At 40.1% G+C, this 17603-nt stretch overlaps 1 protein-coding gene across 2 annotated transcripts in view; it reads right to left on the reverse strand.

The window, feature by feature from the left end:
* Window positions 1–904: 904 nt before the first annotated feature.
* The window catches only part of LOC309875067 (tumor protein D52), a 114054-nt gene continuing 97355 nt past the window's right edge, over window positions 905–17603 (reverse strand). For both annotated transcript variants that reach the window (XM_082754068.1, XM_082754066.1), the window contains one exon: window positions 905–1197. In XM_082754068.1, coding sequence (XP_082610194.1) covers window positions 1044–1197 — 154 coding nt within the window. In that variant the 3' untranslated portion in view covers window positions 905–1043. The remainder of the gene's footprint in view (window positions 1198–17603) is intronic.

A 17603-nucleotide genomic window follows, 5' to 3' on the forward strand; every position in this document is an offset into this window, starting at 1 on the left:
TGGCAAGCTCCAGCAGAAAGATGAAGTGTCTGTGTATTTGAGTAATACATGGTAAAGCCAGTGTGCATTTTGCAAAATTCTTAGATACAGCTAGAAAGGCATTATCACTAGACTTATGCTGCAGTCAAACAAGGTGTGCCACCTTAATAATTCTCATTTTATTCCTACCTTTTGGCAAAATATATTACAGTTAAACAGTTTTTTTTTGTCATTCGGTGGGATAAATAGCAAACCTTCCCTCAACACATCTACGAAACACTATATATAGATCACAAATGACTGTGCAGAATTCAGACTTGCATACACCAGAAACTAAAAATGCTCTCAGATATCAAATACACCATAGCATGGTTCTTTGCTTGTACATTCAAATATATTTACCTTAATTATATTTACAGAAGTCTAAGGCCTGCACTTGCCCTACTACATTGAAACAGGTCGTAGCCTTTTTTTTTTTAATTAAATTAATAACCAGAGAAAATTTACTAACGTGCATTGGAAATAGGAGCTCAAATTAAAGGAATGAAAAATCTCTATTACTTAATGCAGATGGAGATAAAAGCATGATGTATTAGAACAGAGATTCTAGACCAATATCTCCATTAAACGGTCTGCACTGTAACTTGGAAATGAGAAACCCTTATTGCCTTTCTGCATGAAGCATTGTACTGGAAGGAACACTGCAACAAAAAGCTTTGGACTTCCTCCATGGAAGTAAACTGCCTTAGATCAACATGCCTTGGGGATGGGAAGACTAACTCCGGAATTCTTTAAGCCAGAATTTGGAAACACTCAACTATTATTACCTGGAGAAGCTTAGTTAACCTTCCACATTTAATTACAAAGGCAAACGGCTAGAAAGATGGGTGAATAAAAAAAAAAAAAAAAAGGTAAGAAGCAAATATGATGTGCTTATTGTCTTTTATTGATCTCACTATTTACATAACCAACCAGAAAAAAAAAACTTTTCATTTCCTTCCTGAGGGAACATTTCATTTGTTTAATTTGTCCTAGAGCACAAAATGTATTTATTTATATGAAATTTACTCCTTTTGCTTTGTTTGCTTGCTTTCCAGAAGCCCTAAAAGGACAGCATCAGCTTCCAGCAAAGTTGTATCAGTTGTTGCGCCCAAGAACCTAGATGTGAGCTCAAGGTCCAGCAGTTTCAGGCGTACTCGAGTTCCTTTCTGGTATTTGCTGTGAAGAAAAGGGGAGAAGGAGAAAAAGGTAAGTTTTGTTAAGCAACAGTCTTGCATCTTCTAATCTTCTATGGCTGTTCTCCTGTCTGCAGACTGAAGTAGCAGCCCCATAAAAAACGTGTTGTAATGGAACTTAAGACTGAAATATAACACATCAGCACTAAAAGACTGAACTTTGGATACAAAAACATACTAAATTCTGAGTTTCCCCAAAACATTAGTGTTTAGTTTTACATCTTTTTAAAACCATTTACTGTCATGCATATGGTATTCTTCAAACGTTACTTGCCATTGAAACAGCTTCCAACAAAAGGAAAGTACTAGACAGACAAGTACTAGACAGAAAAGCTTTACACACTCAGAAGATTGAGAAACTGAATTGATATATGTTAATAACCCTGTGCAAGAATCTGCTGGGACACACTCTGTAGTACTGCAGAGCCAATCTTTGTTGATGTAATCCCATCCAAGGAAGAGCAGATAACACCAGATCCCAGTGAAAGGTAGTTATTGTATAGGAAACTGTTTGTGTCTTCCATAAGGATGTTTTACTGTATCATCTGGCATCATACACATGATTATCTGCTTGGCAACACGTCATTAAAGAGAAGGACAAGCCATTATTAGATCACTGGTGACACTGCTATTATCAAAGAAGCATAACGCCAGCTGACTGTTTTATATTCCCAACTCCGGGCCTCAGGCAAGATAACTTTTTTTGTCTTATGACCTCCTCCAAAGTGAGGTAGTATCTGCAAGTTTTTTACCATGTATTATTAAAAAGAAACCCCAGAATTGCTGTACAACACTTGTAACGAAACATTCTTCCTACAGCTTTGGGTTTTATTGTTCTACTCTTTTTTAATTTCTTTTGCCCTTTACGTCATACATGTAGAATCATAGAATATCTTGAGTTGGAAGGGACCCACAAGGATCATCAAGTCCAACTCCTGGCTCTACACAGGACAACCCCAAAATCAGACTCTATGTCTGAGAGTGTTGTCCAAACACTCCTTGAACTCCAGCAGGCTCGGTGCTGTGACCACCTCCCTGGGGAGCCTGTCCCAGTGCCCGACCACCCTCTGGGTGCAGAACCGTTCCCTAACCCCCAGCCTGACCCTCCCCTGTCCCAGCTCCATGCCGTCCCCTCAGGTCCTGTTGCTGTCCCCAGAGAGCAGAGCTCAGCGCCTGCCCCTCCGCTCCCCTTGTGAGGGAGCTGCAGGCCGCCATGAGGCCTCCCCTCAGCCTGCTCTGCTCTGGGCTGGACAAACCGAGGGACCAAGATGCTAGATTGACTATGTTTTTTGGTGTTTTTTTTTTCATTTTCTGACTATTCTATCTTACATTATTTTGCTTAATCCTATGTAAAATACTCAGTTATGTTATAAACAGCAAAGGAAGATCATTTGATAACTCTAAGCAAGTAGCTACACAGGATACTTCAGTGAGCGAGAGAGAGTTTCTGAAACCCAGTCCCGATTAATCCTGTGATGGTCTTCATGAATCAACACAGTGGAAATCCCAAACACTTTCTTAAAAACATGAAATTGAAAACATTTATCTGCCCAAAATATGAAGAAAAATGCTGCAGCGAAGAGTATGTCACAGGTACTAAAACCAGAGAAAAGCTTATGGGGGTTGTTAGCCCAATAGCTGGAAACAATTGGTTCTGCTCCTTTTCTGTGTTTGCATTTCAAAAGAGCACAGTTACACAACTGATGATAATAATTCATGAAAGCTGACACGTGACTTTTAAGAATAATAATACAAAGGCAAAACAAAATTAAAAGACAATGTGCAAGACATTAAATATGGAAGGCATCTGTTGGGATTTGTTAGTATTACTTAAAAGAGAAAGTTCCCCAAAGAAGTCAGGATGTTTTGACATAAGGTGAATGAAGAGGAAAGCTACTCACTGCTTCCAGCAGCCAATGCTGAAGAACCTTAAATGATACCTACTGGCTAGTGACTTTTAGCCATTTGGGCAAATGGGAGAAATATACAGAAAATTCTCTAGTGTGAATCCAAACTTTACCTTCTTTGATAGCTGCTGGCTAGCTGGGTTGCCTTAGCATGATCTTTGACATATCTTTGTCTTTGACATAGATTACCAGACTTTTCTGCCTTTATTTATGAGTGTAAGGAATGGATGGGGCATGAGAGAAGACCAATTAATATATATATATATAAATATATATATATAAATATATATATATAATATATAATATATATTTTATTTTTTTTGAGAGAAGTCAAAAGAAAAAGCAGAGAAGAAAATCTGAGAGGGAGAAATGGGCTATGGAAACAGAAAAGAGAGGGAGCAGACAGCTTGTAACAATACAAAAAGGAGGTTTAGGAAAATACGAGGGAGGGAATAAATGGTAAAGCAGGTGACAAGAAAATATTGAAAACAGTGTAAGAAAATAGACCAGAAATGAAGGAAACTGTATACAGAGGAGAGCTGCAGAAGAGAAAAAATCATTGAAAAATAAAGACTGCTATAATGCCTGAGTAACACCGAATTTAGAGCCGTAACCTACAACGTTCTGTGCTATTTTGAAAAAATGAAATGTTTTCAACCTAATAAAATTTAATACTAGAACTAGTGGGCTTGTGACAAGCATTAAAGACCAGTTGCCTCTCTCCTTCTTCCTCCCCACCTTCTACAGGAAAAACAGCTCTCCAATGATGTAAAGCAGAATGCTGCTGTGAAATCTCTCTTCAGAGTCCAACACTCTTCTATGCAATATTGAACTCAACGAGGTTTAAATGGAATTAGATGTCCTGTCTATATGTGAATATGTAGAATGGGGAAGATACTGAGTTATTTGCAACTGAAATACAAAATATTACTTTCATCACACAACAGCTCCTTTTGGGGTCTGGCTGCTTGACTATAAGGGTAAGTGTTGCCCATGTGAATAGATGAAACTATTTTTTTCTTATCAAACATCTAAAAGTGCTAGTCAGAATGAAGGAAGCCAATGAGAGAAATCTGCAAAACCTGTTCTTCTCACAATTAATAAATTAGATATAATTTAGAATTTTATATATTAGAAATAATTTAATAATAAATTATTGATCTCAGGCATGACTCCCCCCATTTGAGCATTATGAAGACTTTCTTGAAGTTTGCAGGGGACTGTGTAGTTTGCTGGGGACTTTGCTCAAGTTTCCAGACATTAGCATATATTTGTAATGCAAAATCCAAGGAATGGTATTTTTGTAGGAAGCACCACAATCTTAAATGTTGCTTCAGTAACTCAAAATGATTCCAGATAACTTTAATCATGCGTAACTCAATTACTAAAGAAAGTTTTCCAGTCACAGCACATCTGCTTACAGAGATCCTGAAGAACATCACTTTAAGGAGCTGACACAACTGCCAATTTGTGTGAATATAAACATTTGGTTTTGTGACAGATGTTCCCTAGAGCTAAAACACTTTAGAATAAACGAGAAGTGGAAGATGTAGGAAAAGTAGAAACACGAATACAACTTGCAGTGGTGGTCTATCCACCACATTTAGAGCAATATGAAATGATAGGTTGCTCTACGCATAGTAATCATGTTCTATCCACAAAGGTATTTATCCTTAAAACAGACAAAATTATCCTATGTTTAAAGCAGAGCTTTAAGCAGGACCCAGAAACAAAGCAGGCATTTTATTATTTTCAGAATGTCTTAGGAGACACAGAACACTAGTGGGAAAGGAAAGAAAGTATCTACTGCATTTTGCAAAAGGACTTGCTTTATTTTTAAATAACAATGCTGGTATTCAACATCATCCTATCTCATGACCATCAGCAGGAACCATTAACCTTCCCCCAACCCCCAAGCATGGTGTTTGTCAAGGGTGCACACACATTTCTTCTACCACTTCCTACTGGCAGGTAAGAGCACTAAACTCACTTTGAAGCAAACAAAAATAGTTTGGTTGACAAGGCGTAGAAATATTCTAAAAACTTAAAAAAATATTTTTAACTTTTAAAAATATTTTACAGGTAGAGTCAAATCTTTCTCCACTTCTACAGACCTTATTTATAAAACAGTCAGCAGAAGGGAGTAGCAGAATTGAATTCATGGAGGTAAGGCACCTGGGATAGATATTTCATTCAAACTCGATATTCTACAACATTTCTACACATAACACACATCCTCGTGAGAAAGCATTTCTCCTCTCTCCTTCCTCCTAACTGGCAATATCCCAGAGCACAGGTGGTCTCTGAATCCCCTTGCTATCAATTATGCTTTATCAACATCCTAACCACCTAGGAGCAGTAGCCCAATTTTATTGCACAGACATCCTTGAAAATATAAACAGACACTGGGACCTTGCAGCCAATTTTTTCTTTTCACTAATTCATCATTTCCTAACAAGAGCTATAATTTCTAACTCTGGGAATGCCAGTTGTGGTTGGAGGGACCCAGCCTTGGAGGTGGAAACCCAGCACTGCTGCTGCCAAGCCATGACCCCATACAGGGTCAGTAGAGATGTGGGCACCCACTGGAGCACCTGCCAGAAACTTTCGACTGAATTTAAGCCAAGGATCAATGGGCTACAAAAAGCTTTCTGTCATATGAACAATTACTCACAGGCTTCTCTCCATCTGTCCTCAAGTGGGCAAACTGCAGGGGACAATGGCACACCTCTTCTCAAGTGTCCATTTCCACAAGATGGCTTACAGCTAAGTTGGAGGCAACCCAAATAATTGTTTCAGTGCTCTTTGCATCATTTGGACTGTTGTGGAGAATTTGAGAAGACGCAAAACAAAAATCTGTTTTCTTCTTTGAACCACAAGTCTATACAGCCACACATCACCAACGTATTACAGTACGTAGGAGCACAGAGAAAACATACAGTACAGCTTTGTGAACACTACTTAAAGAAACTTTAAAAGCAAATAAAAAAAATAAAGTTCCATTAAAATTCCATTAAATGTAGGGCCTTTTATCTTTGCTTTTTTTTTTTTTTTTCCTCCTGAACATACAATAAATACAGTGTACACTTCCAAACCTAAGCAACATGGAAGCTTTCTTCTGACTGACTACATCCCTTTTATTGCCATCTGGTCTTTACCCTAATCCTTTCACTTCTGCACTGGAGCTTTACATCTCGTAAAATCTTAATAAATTAAATGAAACATCACCAAACCCACAAAACTCTACAGTCAAGATTTTCAACTTGTATTTTTTACAAAGTAAGCCATTTTAATATGTCCCCTTAAAACATATGTATAAACAACAACAACAAGAAATAAGACGATGCATTTTTACATAATGAGATTGGAAAGGGAGAATATGGAATGACATATTTCAGCTCTTGCTAACTTTCAAGAAGGCTGGGGGGAAAATGTTCATTTTTTAAATTATAAGTCATTTCAGGCTCCAGCAAAAGGTTTACCAAAGGAGTTAACTTAGAAAGCAATGAGCATGTAAAAATGAGGAGGCTATAACTAAAAATGTTTTTTGATCCTAATTATACCATTTGCTACCATGAAAATGGGACACTAGCTTTGCAGGTGTGCAATTTCACATGTCAAGGAAGCATCCTCATTACTAAATGGCATGAAGAATTTTATTCAAACTCTAAATTACAGGTGCAAACATTAAAGCGTTTTGTCAAACTATCCAATGTTTAATGCTGCATGTGATCACAAATTAGCAAGCAGTCCTTTTTCTATTAAAACTACACAAGTTATTATTTTAAAGTTCAAAGTAATAAACCTTTCATTTTTGGGGACAGTGCTTCAAAAAGAATAAAATTGCAGAAATTTTTGAGCCTCACCAGGTCTTGCCTAGTATTTCTCACTCATTTTAAAAATTCACTCACACATATCCTCTATTTCATATCATAAAAATACAGGGCTGCAGTTTTGAAAGACAAAAGGAGTATGTTAGCTTATATTCCTTCTATTTCATTACTGTTTTTCCATTTTCACTGTGTTGGTTTTTTTTTGGAACAGTAAGTGGTGAAATTCAAAGATAAATCCAGGGCATGCTACAACCATCCTCACCCACCGTTCGTTCCTCCACACCATCCATCCGACCCCTTGTAAGCCTGCCCCTCTGAAGGGAACAGGAAGGCAGCTATAAAACCTGGTTTTGCATTCCTATGCTAAGGGCATGATTAAAAGAAATTTAATTTGATTATTTTACATTTTTGCATTTTGCATCTTTTTTTTTTTTTTTTTAACATCTCCCAACACATTCTAATGATGGCTTTCCAAAACGGAAATCAAAGGAATCTCTAAATTATCTTCTACACAAAATATATTAATATAAAACACTCCAAGACAGAGCTAGAGTTGAACCACAGCGCTCCCAAAGAATGCTATAAGAAGCTTTAAAATCTTTCATTTTCATACTATCAGAACTTCAAAATGTGTTTTCAGATCTATTAGTCAAGAGGTTTTGTTTCTGTGACCTTCAAGTTCATCAAGTCCAACTACCACCTAACACTACCAAGCCCACCACTAAACCACGACCACGTCTCTCAATGCCACATCTCTTAAACTCCTCCAGGGATGGGCACTCCACCACTCCCTCGGGCAGCATGTTCCAATGCAAAAACCACCCTTTCTGTGATTTTTTTTTTTTCCTGATATCCAATTTAAACCTCCCTGGTGCAACTTGAGGCCATTTTCTTGCAACCTATCACTTGCCACCTGAGAAAAGCGACCACCACCCTCCTCACTGCAAAACAAAATTCTTGTTCAGAAATATGAATGAAACAAAAATTACCAAACTGCTTGCAAGGCAAAGGCAGCACAGTTTTACAGAGCAATTTACAGCTTGGTACAGTGGCTTGTTGGGGCAAAAAGGTCCCAAATTAGCTTCATATGTATGCACAAGGTTGCAGAAAGTGAATGTAGAGAGGTAGTATGAGCTCTGCCCTGAGCAGAGCACGAGATGGTACAATACCAATGTATAGTATCTTGCTGCCTACCTTTCCTTAAGGGCTACTAAAGACAGGACAAAGAATGCGTAGAAAACTAAATAACCACTTAGAGATCTTGACCTGTTAAGTTATTAGAAAGATTGAAGATTTCATTTACTGAAGGAAAATACTGGTATTAAAACATGCTTAAATCTATCTGGGAAAAATACATATAACTGCAGGAAACTGAGGTCAAACAAATGCAAACTAGAATCACTACTTTATCAATAATATTGATACATGGGGAATAATAAATACATGGGGAAAACAAAAATAAAAACAAGCAAAAAAACCACACAAAACAAGGAAGCTATTCAGCCCCTGATGGCTTCAGACAACGAGATGCCAAAACAAATGCTTTACATCGGTTCAGGGCAACCTGCTGAAATGTAACATCTTGTGATGCAGTGAAGTCCAGAGAGATAACCTGAGGGTCTCCTTTGGCTTAAATTCCATTCACATGTGATTCATCATCACAACAGCCAGTCATTCAAAAGAAGGATGGACTCTCAACATAGGATTTTCAAAGCATCCCTGTTTTCTTCAAATAAACATTTCACAAAAATGTTCTGAGGTTGCTGCAGATATTCCGTCTGAAAATACAACCTTTCTTCCTGTGATTCACCAGCCCACTGCCACTTCATGTGTTTGTTTTTTTTTTCCCAGTCTTTGTTTTCAATTTTCCTTGAACTAAGCGAGAAAGCATGCCCTCATTTCTACTGAACGTTTACTTTTTTGTGACACCTGATTAGTATTTTACCAGAATATTTTTGCTTCATGTGTCAGGATAAACGTGTCAAAACCATCCTTTTACAAGGGAAAAAGCTATATGCTGATGTATATACACATATACACTCTGCTAGATAAAAGGATCTCATGTTCTTGGCAACATTTACTACAATACTGTAAACCTGTATGAAACCATCAGCTCAGACAAGTCACTGTCACCTTGTGGTTTTGAACAACAGCATGTAAGTAGAGCCTGAAGCAAGCACTGTCAAATCAACAAGTGCTTTATGTACCTGAGGAAGTTCACAGGCAAACCCCATTTTGTTCTGGTCACTGCCAAGCAAAAACTTGAAGTGAACACCAGAAAAAAAAGTTTGGGGATAATAGCTAGATCCTGAGGTGTGAAAAACATTCTGGAGCACCTGCCAGTATTCCTGGCCACCAGCTCTACCTCTGCAAGGTAGAGCTTGCAGAAACATTCACAAGCACACTACAGTCACTGCAGGGTCTTGAAATTACTAGCAATTAGTATAGATAATTACCAAACAGACTGGCAAAAATAGCAGAATTTGGGGGTACCACTTATCATTAGTGGTGAAGTGTTATCTCCATTTATGCTCACGGAGCTGCCCAAAACCATGGCGCGTTGGTCAAGCCCTGAATATCTTCACCCTGTGGGACTCAAAGTTCAGGGACCTTGTCGCCCTTCCCTGGGTTTCCACTGGCTATTGAGGCACCTGGTAACCAAATGGAAACGGCACAGACATAGGTGAATGGACAAGAAAATTTCCAAGCACTGACAGCTAAAAGAAGGTAAATGCAAAGCCCGACAAAAATTATTTTGTGATTATCACGGAAAAGCCCTGAGCAAACCGCAGTGAACTGCTATTGCAATGATACCAATCATCAATGTTTTTAAAATAGCAAAACCAGTAAAAAATGCCAAATATTCACTCAGAATGGTGACAAACTTCCAAAACGTAACATGCATGCCTTTGATTCAGACAAGAACCAAAGCACACAATGTTTACAAGAACTGACAATTTTTTTCCTTGGTATTTTTTGTTACAGACTGCAAAAATGAGTTTGCATTAACTAAAATTTTTGGGGCCGGATGATTCCATTTTTAGAGCAAGAATCCAAATACTAATCTCTATTTTCAAATGCACTTCATATCACACCAAAGATGAATGCTATAACCTTTTCTCTATGGCACAGTGAGGTACGCTTTGACAAATGAAACCTGCAAAACGTGGCTCCTGTCATTTCTCAGAATGTCTATCAGATATGGATATGGCATCACAACCAGTAATTTATGCCAGTTACTTTGTCAGTCTACACTGTAAAACTTATCCTTTAACTTGAGAGCAAATGTCACTCCAAGGGAAGTGAACAAAAGAAATCCAAGTCCTTAACCCAGATTGTTTTATTTTTTCTCCTGTTTAAACTAGGCAATGAACTACTTTGATAAAAATATTGCTTCATTAGGTACAAAATGCTAAAAAATAAAGATTATGATATACTCCGACTTCTAATAGATTTACCTAGTTATACTACAAAACAGTTCAAAAAGCATAGCCCTTCATGCTTATGGGCACCAGAAGCCTGGCAAACTGCTCAGAAGATGAAAGAATAAAAAAAAAAGTACTGATGTGAAGCCTGCGCTAGCAGATACTCTTCTGTCCATCACGTTCCTAGTCCCAGCCCATTTATCCAGCGAATCTCACTCTCCTCTTGGTTTCTTACCCAATCACAGCCTTTTCTTTCACCACTACCAACTAAATTCAATCCTCTTTTTTTTTTTTCCCTGCAATTTCTCAAATCTCTCACTCAGCCAATGCCAGTCCCCTTGCACCAGCAATCCTGACAGGTCTCTCGCAGGGGATTAAAAATAGCAGGCTTTGATAATCCAGACACAGCTTTTATGAAAATTCAGACCCCACCGTTTCCCCCGCTTACTGTCTGAGTGTGTCATTACTGCATGGGAACAATGACAATGCATTTAAAAGCTTGCTGAACCTTGGTGCTCAACCCTCGAGCCTTGTACAGCTTGGAGAAGCTGTCACGCAGGAAAAGCATCAGCAAGACAGGATGATTCACGTACTGTCAGCAGGTTTTTGCAGGCACGTCTTTTAAGTCTGCTCTGATGCTCCCATCTGGGCTGATAGTAAGTACTTCCATGTCCTTTCTTTGTCTTCAAACCCCATCATAGCCATAATCTAGATTTATTCTTTTACTGGGAGAGGCTGGACGCAGGAGATGGGTGGGGAGGTTACAATGGCAGGGAGTGCTGGCATATCCAGACAGACAGAAAATGGAGCTGCTGAACAGCTGACAGAGATAGCTGAATTTCCAGCTGCACGTGAATCCAAGCAAGAGATGAGTAAGGAGCTAAAGAAGGGGGAAGGTCAGATACAAATGGCTTTGGGGTCTCTAGGAAGGGAAGATAACACACTGGGAGGAAAGAGTGGGGTCTGGAGGAGGTGCAGTTTTAGGGATACAGCTTTGGAGAATTTGGGTGAGGATTTTGGAGAATCGTGGGATGGTAACAATTGCTGTGGAAGAACTGGATGGAGTTAGCACATGGTTACCATTTATCTATCAACTACGGCCACACGCTGAGGACTGCTCCTTGCCAAAGGATTGCTGGAAAGTACCAGTCTCTCCCCTCAACCTCCCCAGTCCCATGCCTTTCCCCAGCTCTCCTTGTGGCTGTAGGTACCTGCATAATGCCCCTACCCATAACAACTGTCCTCTGTCAAAGGTCCAGTCCAACACAAAAGCTGGTCTGTAAAATGCAGCACATGCAGATCGCCCAGGCAACTGCAAGGCACTCAGAGAAGAAGGAATCAAAGATTTTAGCAATGAATATCGGACAGTATCAACAGCATGCTCAAAGTCTGACAAAGTTAGAAGCAGGTAAAACGGGATCTTGCAGGGGAAAAGCACCACTCTAACAACAGATTATAAACCTTACTGTTTTCAGGGCACACAGGTCATCTTGGAGCATCCCTGAGTGTGTAAATCTTGAATATATACCTGCATTTAAATACCAGGGAACAGGATCCACATTTAAAGGTACGTCAGACAACACTGTTAAAAGTTTCCATTACTTGTTAGTGTCCCTTTAATCTGAATGTGTGAAGAACAATCTCAGCTGCCTATGTTATGAATAAACAATACAGACTAACACAGAACAGACTTTTTGATGAAAAAGAGGTCATGGTGCTCCTGCAAAAGGGACATTTTCAGATTCCGTCAGGAACATTTCTTTGCATGCTACCACTTGCATTATTCATTCAAATGGCTTTCAAAGTTCATAAAAGCCTATTCAGAGACAACATGAAAATCTTGCTGGGGAGCTGCACCTTAAAAATACGCTGTCAGTTCAATTTTCAAGAACTCGCAAGGAAGAGTGTGAAGCATGGGGCAAAATTACTCACAAGGCTGGCTTCTCTGCAGAATGCCATCCAGCTGTCATCGTGCAAACCCTGTATTTGATTCCCTTTCTGCTAAAAGTAACAAATATTCGAGATATTAGCTGGAGATGGACAGTTTTGTAAAAGGTATATTCAGATTTATTTTTTTTAAGTGTTTCACACATTTGTGAATAGGAAAACACACAAAGAATATCTGGGAAGGACCCTGTGGGTCCAGGCAAGGAGCTGAGGTGAGGCAGCAAGCCACTGACCGGCTGTGTATGGTGATGTCAGGAGTGAGCACAGACTGCTGCAGGCAGCTTTCAGAAATACTGGAAGGAGGAAAAAGCTGTAAGGAACAGCAGGAAACAAGGTATTACCTGACATGATCAAGATATTAGAAATAACAAAGATCATCCTAACGCTGTGATGCACTCAGAATCTTCTTTAAGAACAGTAAGAAGTGGGTGTATTCAGGGCAGTAGAGCTGCACCCACTATGTGAAGACCACCTTGAAATGGACCAGTAACACCTGCCATGCGATGGTATAAGCAGAACCATCTTCCCAATCTACTTGCTTGGCTTAGGCATTCTCTAATAACCACTCACGAGTCTTCTGTCACTTATTGGTCAACAGAGAAACACCGATGAATTCTCATTAAATGCAATATACAAACATGAACTCTAGCTGGGAAAAGAAGTAACAAAATAGGCTTTTTTTTTTTTTTTTTTTTTAATAACTGTGGAAAGATCCACAGAAAATTAAATCATTTCATCTTTCTCTACACTGAGGAAATTAGAGATAGTTTAAAATACCTGGGCAAAAAGGGAAAAGTAGAGATTCTGTCATTAGAAGAACACATTGAGAAGCAAAATTATTAACGGGTATCATACAGAGTCAGATAACCTTATCCTCCATAGTAGTGCCTCCAAACTCTTCCTAGAAGCAGCTTCCTCAAGGAATTTTTCATCTACAAACCCATTTTCTTGGGCCATTCTGAAATGGAGCCATACATCATTTTCCCCATCTACCTCATTCGTGTGATCTTTCAACTGGACCTGCGTGAGCAGGCCTTTCCAACCGAAAGGTACTTACTGGGTGGGTTTAGTGCTGTCAACCAGAATGGTTGAAGTCATGACAAAATCTGAGCGTATTCCAGGAATGGAGATAAAAAAATGACGTGATGTGGACAGAAGGAACTTAATCTATACCCCAGCTGACAGGTCTGTGCCCCTCTTGCTCAGTACCACCAACAGAAGAGCTTTTGGTTGGCAATGGCATCAACTGCTCCCGATGGACGATGGAGTTCTCTGATGGGCTGTAGCACAAGCAACAATTTGAAAAGGCTATTTCCTTTTCAGTATGAAAACTCAAGCAAACACTTAATACTATTAGCTTTGTGTTTTAAAACATTTTCTTAGAACCATTACATAGAGAATCCAGAGTAGAAGTCCTAAAAATGACATAAAGAGAAGGCATGCATAGTTTTAGCTCCTCACACAATTAAAATTAAGAGCTGAAAGTACTACAGCTCTACATGTAGAGTCAGACCACTTTTGTTGGATCATCAAATCAGGCTGCTAAGACTACCAGTACATGGCTGGGACAAACCTCGTGACCACCCAAACCATGCCAACCATACCTTGTGAGACTGCTTGCCAAGGAGAGAGTGTTATTAGCCAGGCTTGGCTCAAACAATTCACTGCCCACAAAGCTACTTTAATGTACTGTCTCTACTGGAAAAAGAAAAAAAAAAAAAAAAACACACACAGTAATCCAACAATACATTGCGATACTTTCCCATCACTGCAGCAGTTCCCACCACAGGCAACACTTTGTCTCCAACAAAGAAGCCTCACATTCTGTGTCTGCAAAAAAACCTATCCATACTGTAGGGATGCCAAGAGGAACATCTGTGTGCTCAGAACTACACAAAACTGGCTTTTTGTGTGCGTGTGCGTGTGTGCGTGTGTGTGTGTGCCCGTGTGAAAGAGCCGGGGGTGGGGAGCCCGCAGACAATAGCTCGTGTGACTGCCTGGTAAGGAAATGCTCTTTCATTCCCTTCCTCCTTCCTTTAATTTATTTTTTAATCTGAACAAGGGAGTCAAACAACCACAGCAGCTATCAACTACTTCTCCAAGCCCAGGGAAAAGGGTTAAGTTTTTCCCACATTGCTGCTTTTAACCTAGACTTATTCTCCCCATAAAGGATTTCATTAACTCCTAAGCATATATTATCTAATTTTCACCAAATAATCTGAGGATTCTGGGTTCACTTTTCCACTTAGCACAAATTATTATGGCTGTAATACCGATCTCATTCATTAAATGCCAAAGTACAGATAGTATAAAATGCCTCCTAGTATACAGATGCATTCCCATAAACAGTGAAATTTAGAAAGATGAAAAAATCAAAGACAACAGAAAGTACATATAGCACTGCCTTTCTGAATGGGGGGGGGGGGCGATCATTTGGAGAGCAGCACGAGAGAATGTGAGCCAGAAACCTGCACTGTAATGAAATTAGAGTTATAAAGCAATGGAAAGCCCGGCATAAGCTGGGTCATTGTAGAATGACCCTCCATGCAGGGCAAAGACCATTGCTTACAGGTGAGCATATTTGTTTCAATAACTAGATGTTTCATCAGCTAGTTAAATAATTCAACAAATCTCTGCTGATGGGCTGAAATACACTGTTTTCTTCTTCTCTTCAGAAGTTGTGCCCCTACTGGTCCTGAGGACTTGAACTTAGACACGTTCAAGTTCCAGGTTACAAGCTAAAATAAGAAGAAAACACAAGTTTTTCAGGAGCTATGTTTACTAATGCCATATCCTCTTCTTCCTCCTGCCTGTTCAACCTGTGTGGTGCAATTTCCAAATGTGATGTCCATCAGTAACCCTGCCTCTTCCATGCCTCAACTTTAATGCCTGCATTGCCTCCTAAACTGGGAGCAAATGGCCCAGGGAATCCATTAGCAGTGACTTACCTGTTTCCCTAAATTTAACCAAGGCTCTGAAATTACAACACCCTCCTTATAGTGAAAATGGACACAGGAGATGTAAATCTGGAGTGGTGCTCAGCCTTCCAATCTGCCTCCGAAATACTCACCTGGCTGGGAATGTGTTCAAGCAGAGCAAGGGCATTTTGAGATCCTGTGGCACATCAGACAAAAAATATGTATTTTTTGCTGCTCATGGTGTGCAGGGTTGCCTCCGTGCACTTTTTCCAGAGATGAAATTGAGTTACAGGAGCTCCTACAACTCCTGTCTGTGGGCAAGCAGAGAGACCAGCTCCGTGAGCTGGGAGAGGCTTCCATGGCATTTTGCTCTGGGTTTGGGCACCAGCTCCAGCACCTCTGCTTTAGGAGAATCAGTACAAGGAGCGCTGAACTTGGCCACACAGACTGAGGTCTAGTGGGGCTCCCACGCTGTGGAAGCTGTCCCAGCACCTTTATTGTGCAGATCCTGATTACTAAACCATGCAGATCTAAACCACTTCTCTGTGGTGCCAAGTAGTTGACTCTCAATATTAGGAGCTCTGAGGGGCATGGCAAGTGCCAAGAAAGGTTTCAGTCAAAACTAGGACTCATTTAGATAAAACACAACTAAATAAGTGAATAAAGTTAGAGCATTTACTTCAGCTTAGTACTGAAAAAAAATAGTTTCACTTCTTCTACGCATGAATACGTATTACCAGGGAAAATTAAAAAATAATTTAGTATAATCTCTGTGCATATACAAACAAAGGATTTTAAATCCCATTTTACACTTCTGAGTGAAACTAATTCATTTGAATGGTTATGAAAACAAGGTAAAGGTAGTTCAAGTCAGTCTGATGTAAGAAAGATATACATACATGTTTTAGAGATTTTTCCCATTTTTCTCATTGGTATTACAAAATCCTCAACCCATTTTGACAGTGTGACGGAGCTGCACTTTGAGCAAACAGGCAGAAACACAAAATCCTAAAATATTTGCAAATCAGTGCGCAGAGTCCCCAGAAGTTTTGGTCCACATCACTGATGCGCATAAGCTTACTGATTACTGATGTGCAAAGCCAAGCTGTGGATGTGGTCTACCTAGGCTTCAGTAAGGCTTCTGACACCACCACCTCTGACAACATTCTCCTGAAGAAACTGGCTGCTGAAGGCTTGGATGGGTGTACACTGTGTTGGGTTAAAACTGGCTGGGTGACTGGGCCCAAAGAGTTGTGGTGAATGGAGTTAAACCCGGTTGGAGAAAGGCCGAACAGTAGTGGTGTCCTCCAGGTCTCAGTCCTGAGGCCAGTTCTCTTCAATCTCTTTATCAGTGATCTGGACAAGGAGATTGAATCCACCCTCGGTATGCTTGCAGATGACACCAAGTTGGGTGCAAGTTTTGATCTGCTCGACGGTAGGAAAGCTCTGCACATGGATCTGTGTAGGCTGGACCGATGGGCCGAAGCCAAATGAATGAAGTTAAACAAGGCCAAGTGCCAGGTCCTGCACCTGGGGCACAACAACCCCAGGCAATGCTCCAGGCTGGGCGAAGAGTGGCTGGAAAGCTGCCTGGTGCAAAGGGACTTGGGGGTACTTGTCAATAACTGGCTGAACATGAGCCAGCAGTGTGCTCAGGTGGCCAAGAAGGCCAACAGCATCCTGGCTTGCATAAGAAGCAGTGTGGCCAGCAGGGCTAGGGAAGTGATTGTCCCCCTGTACTCGGCTCTGGTGAGGCCGCACCTCGAGTACTGTGTTCAGTTTTGGGCCCCTCGCTACAAGAAGGACATCGAGGTGCTCAAGCATATCTTAGCGGTCTTTTCCAACCTGAATGATTCTATGATTCTGTGGGACTGCACAAACAGTTGTGCTATATGCATGCATGAGTGATTGCTGAGTTGGTGCTAAAACCTTTTTATTTTTAAACTAAGAGCAGATAGAACAAAATAAGGATGTCATATCTCACTGCTGTACATTTTACAACCAGTCCTTGGTAATATGCAAAGCATGTCACAACCTCCTTAATTCATCACTGAAGTGCCTCTGTGGTCCCTCTAGGTCCTGACCTTCTGCCAAACTGCTTCCTACTTCACAAAGTCCACACCTCCTTTGTGTGCAGTAGTTCTGCAAGGGTCTGCGCTGGATCCATCAGAAATTTATTTTCACCGCAGCTCTGAAAGATTATCTGTGAAATCATGGGAACAGACTTAAAGCCCCCTCCACTGTTTTTCTTCTCTCTGTAAGATTTCCTACCAAACATTTACTCTTATGTCCTTAAAAACATCAAAAAGATATTTCAAGACTCCAAAGATTTAACCTACAAATACACTGTATGATTTTC

The sequence above is a fragment of the Aythya marila genome, assembly GCF_965140915.1.
Source record: "Aythya marila genome assembly, chromosome: 2".
NCBI lineage: Eukaryota > Metazoa > Chordata > Aves > Anseriformes > Anatidae > Aythya > Aythya marila.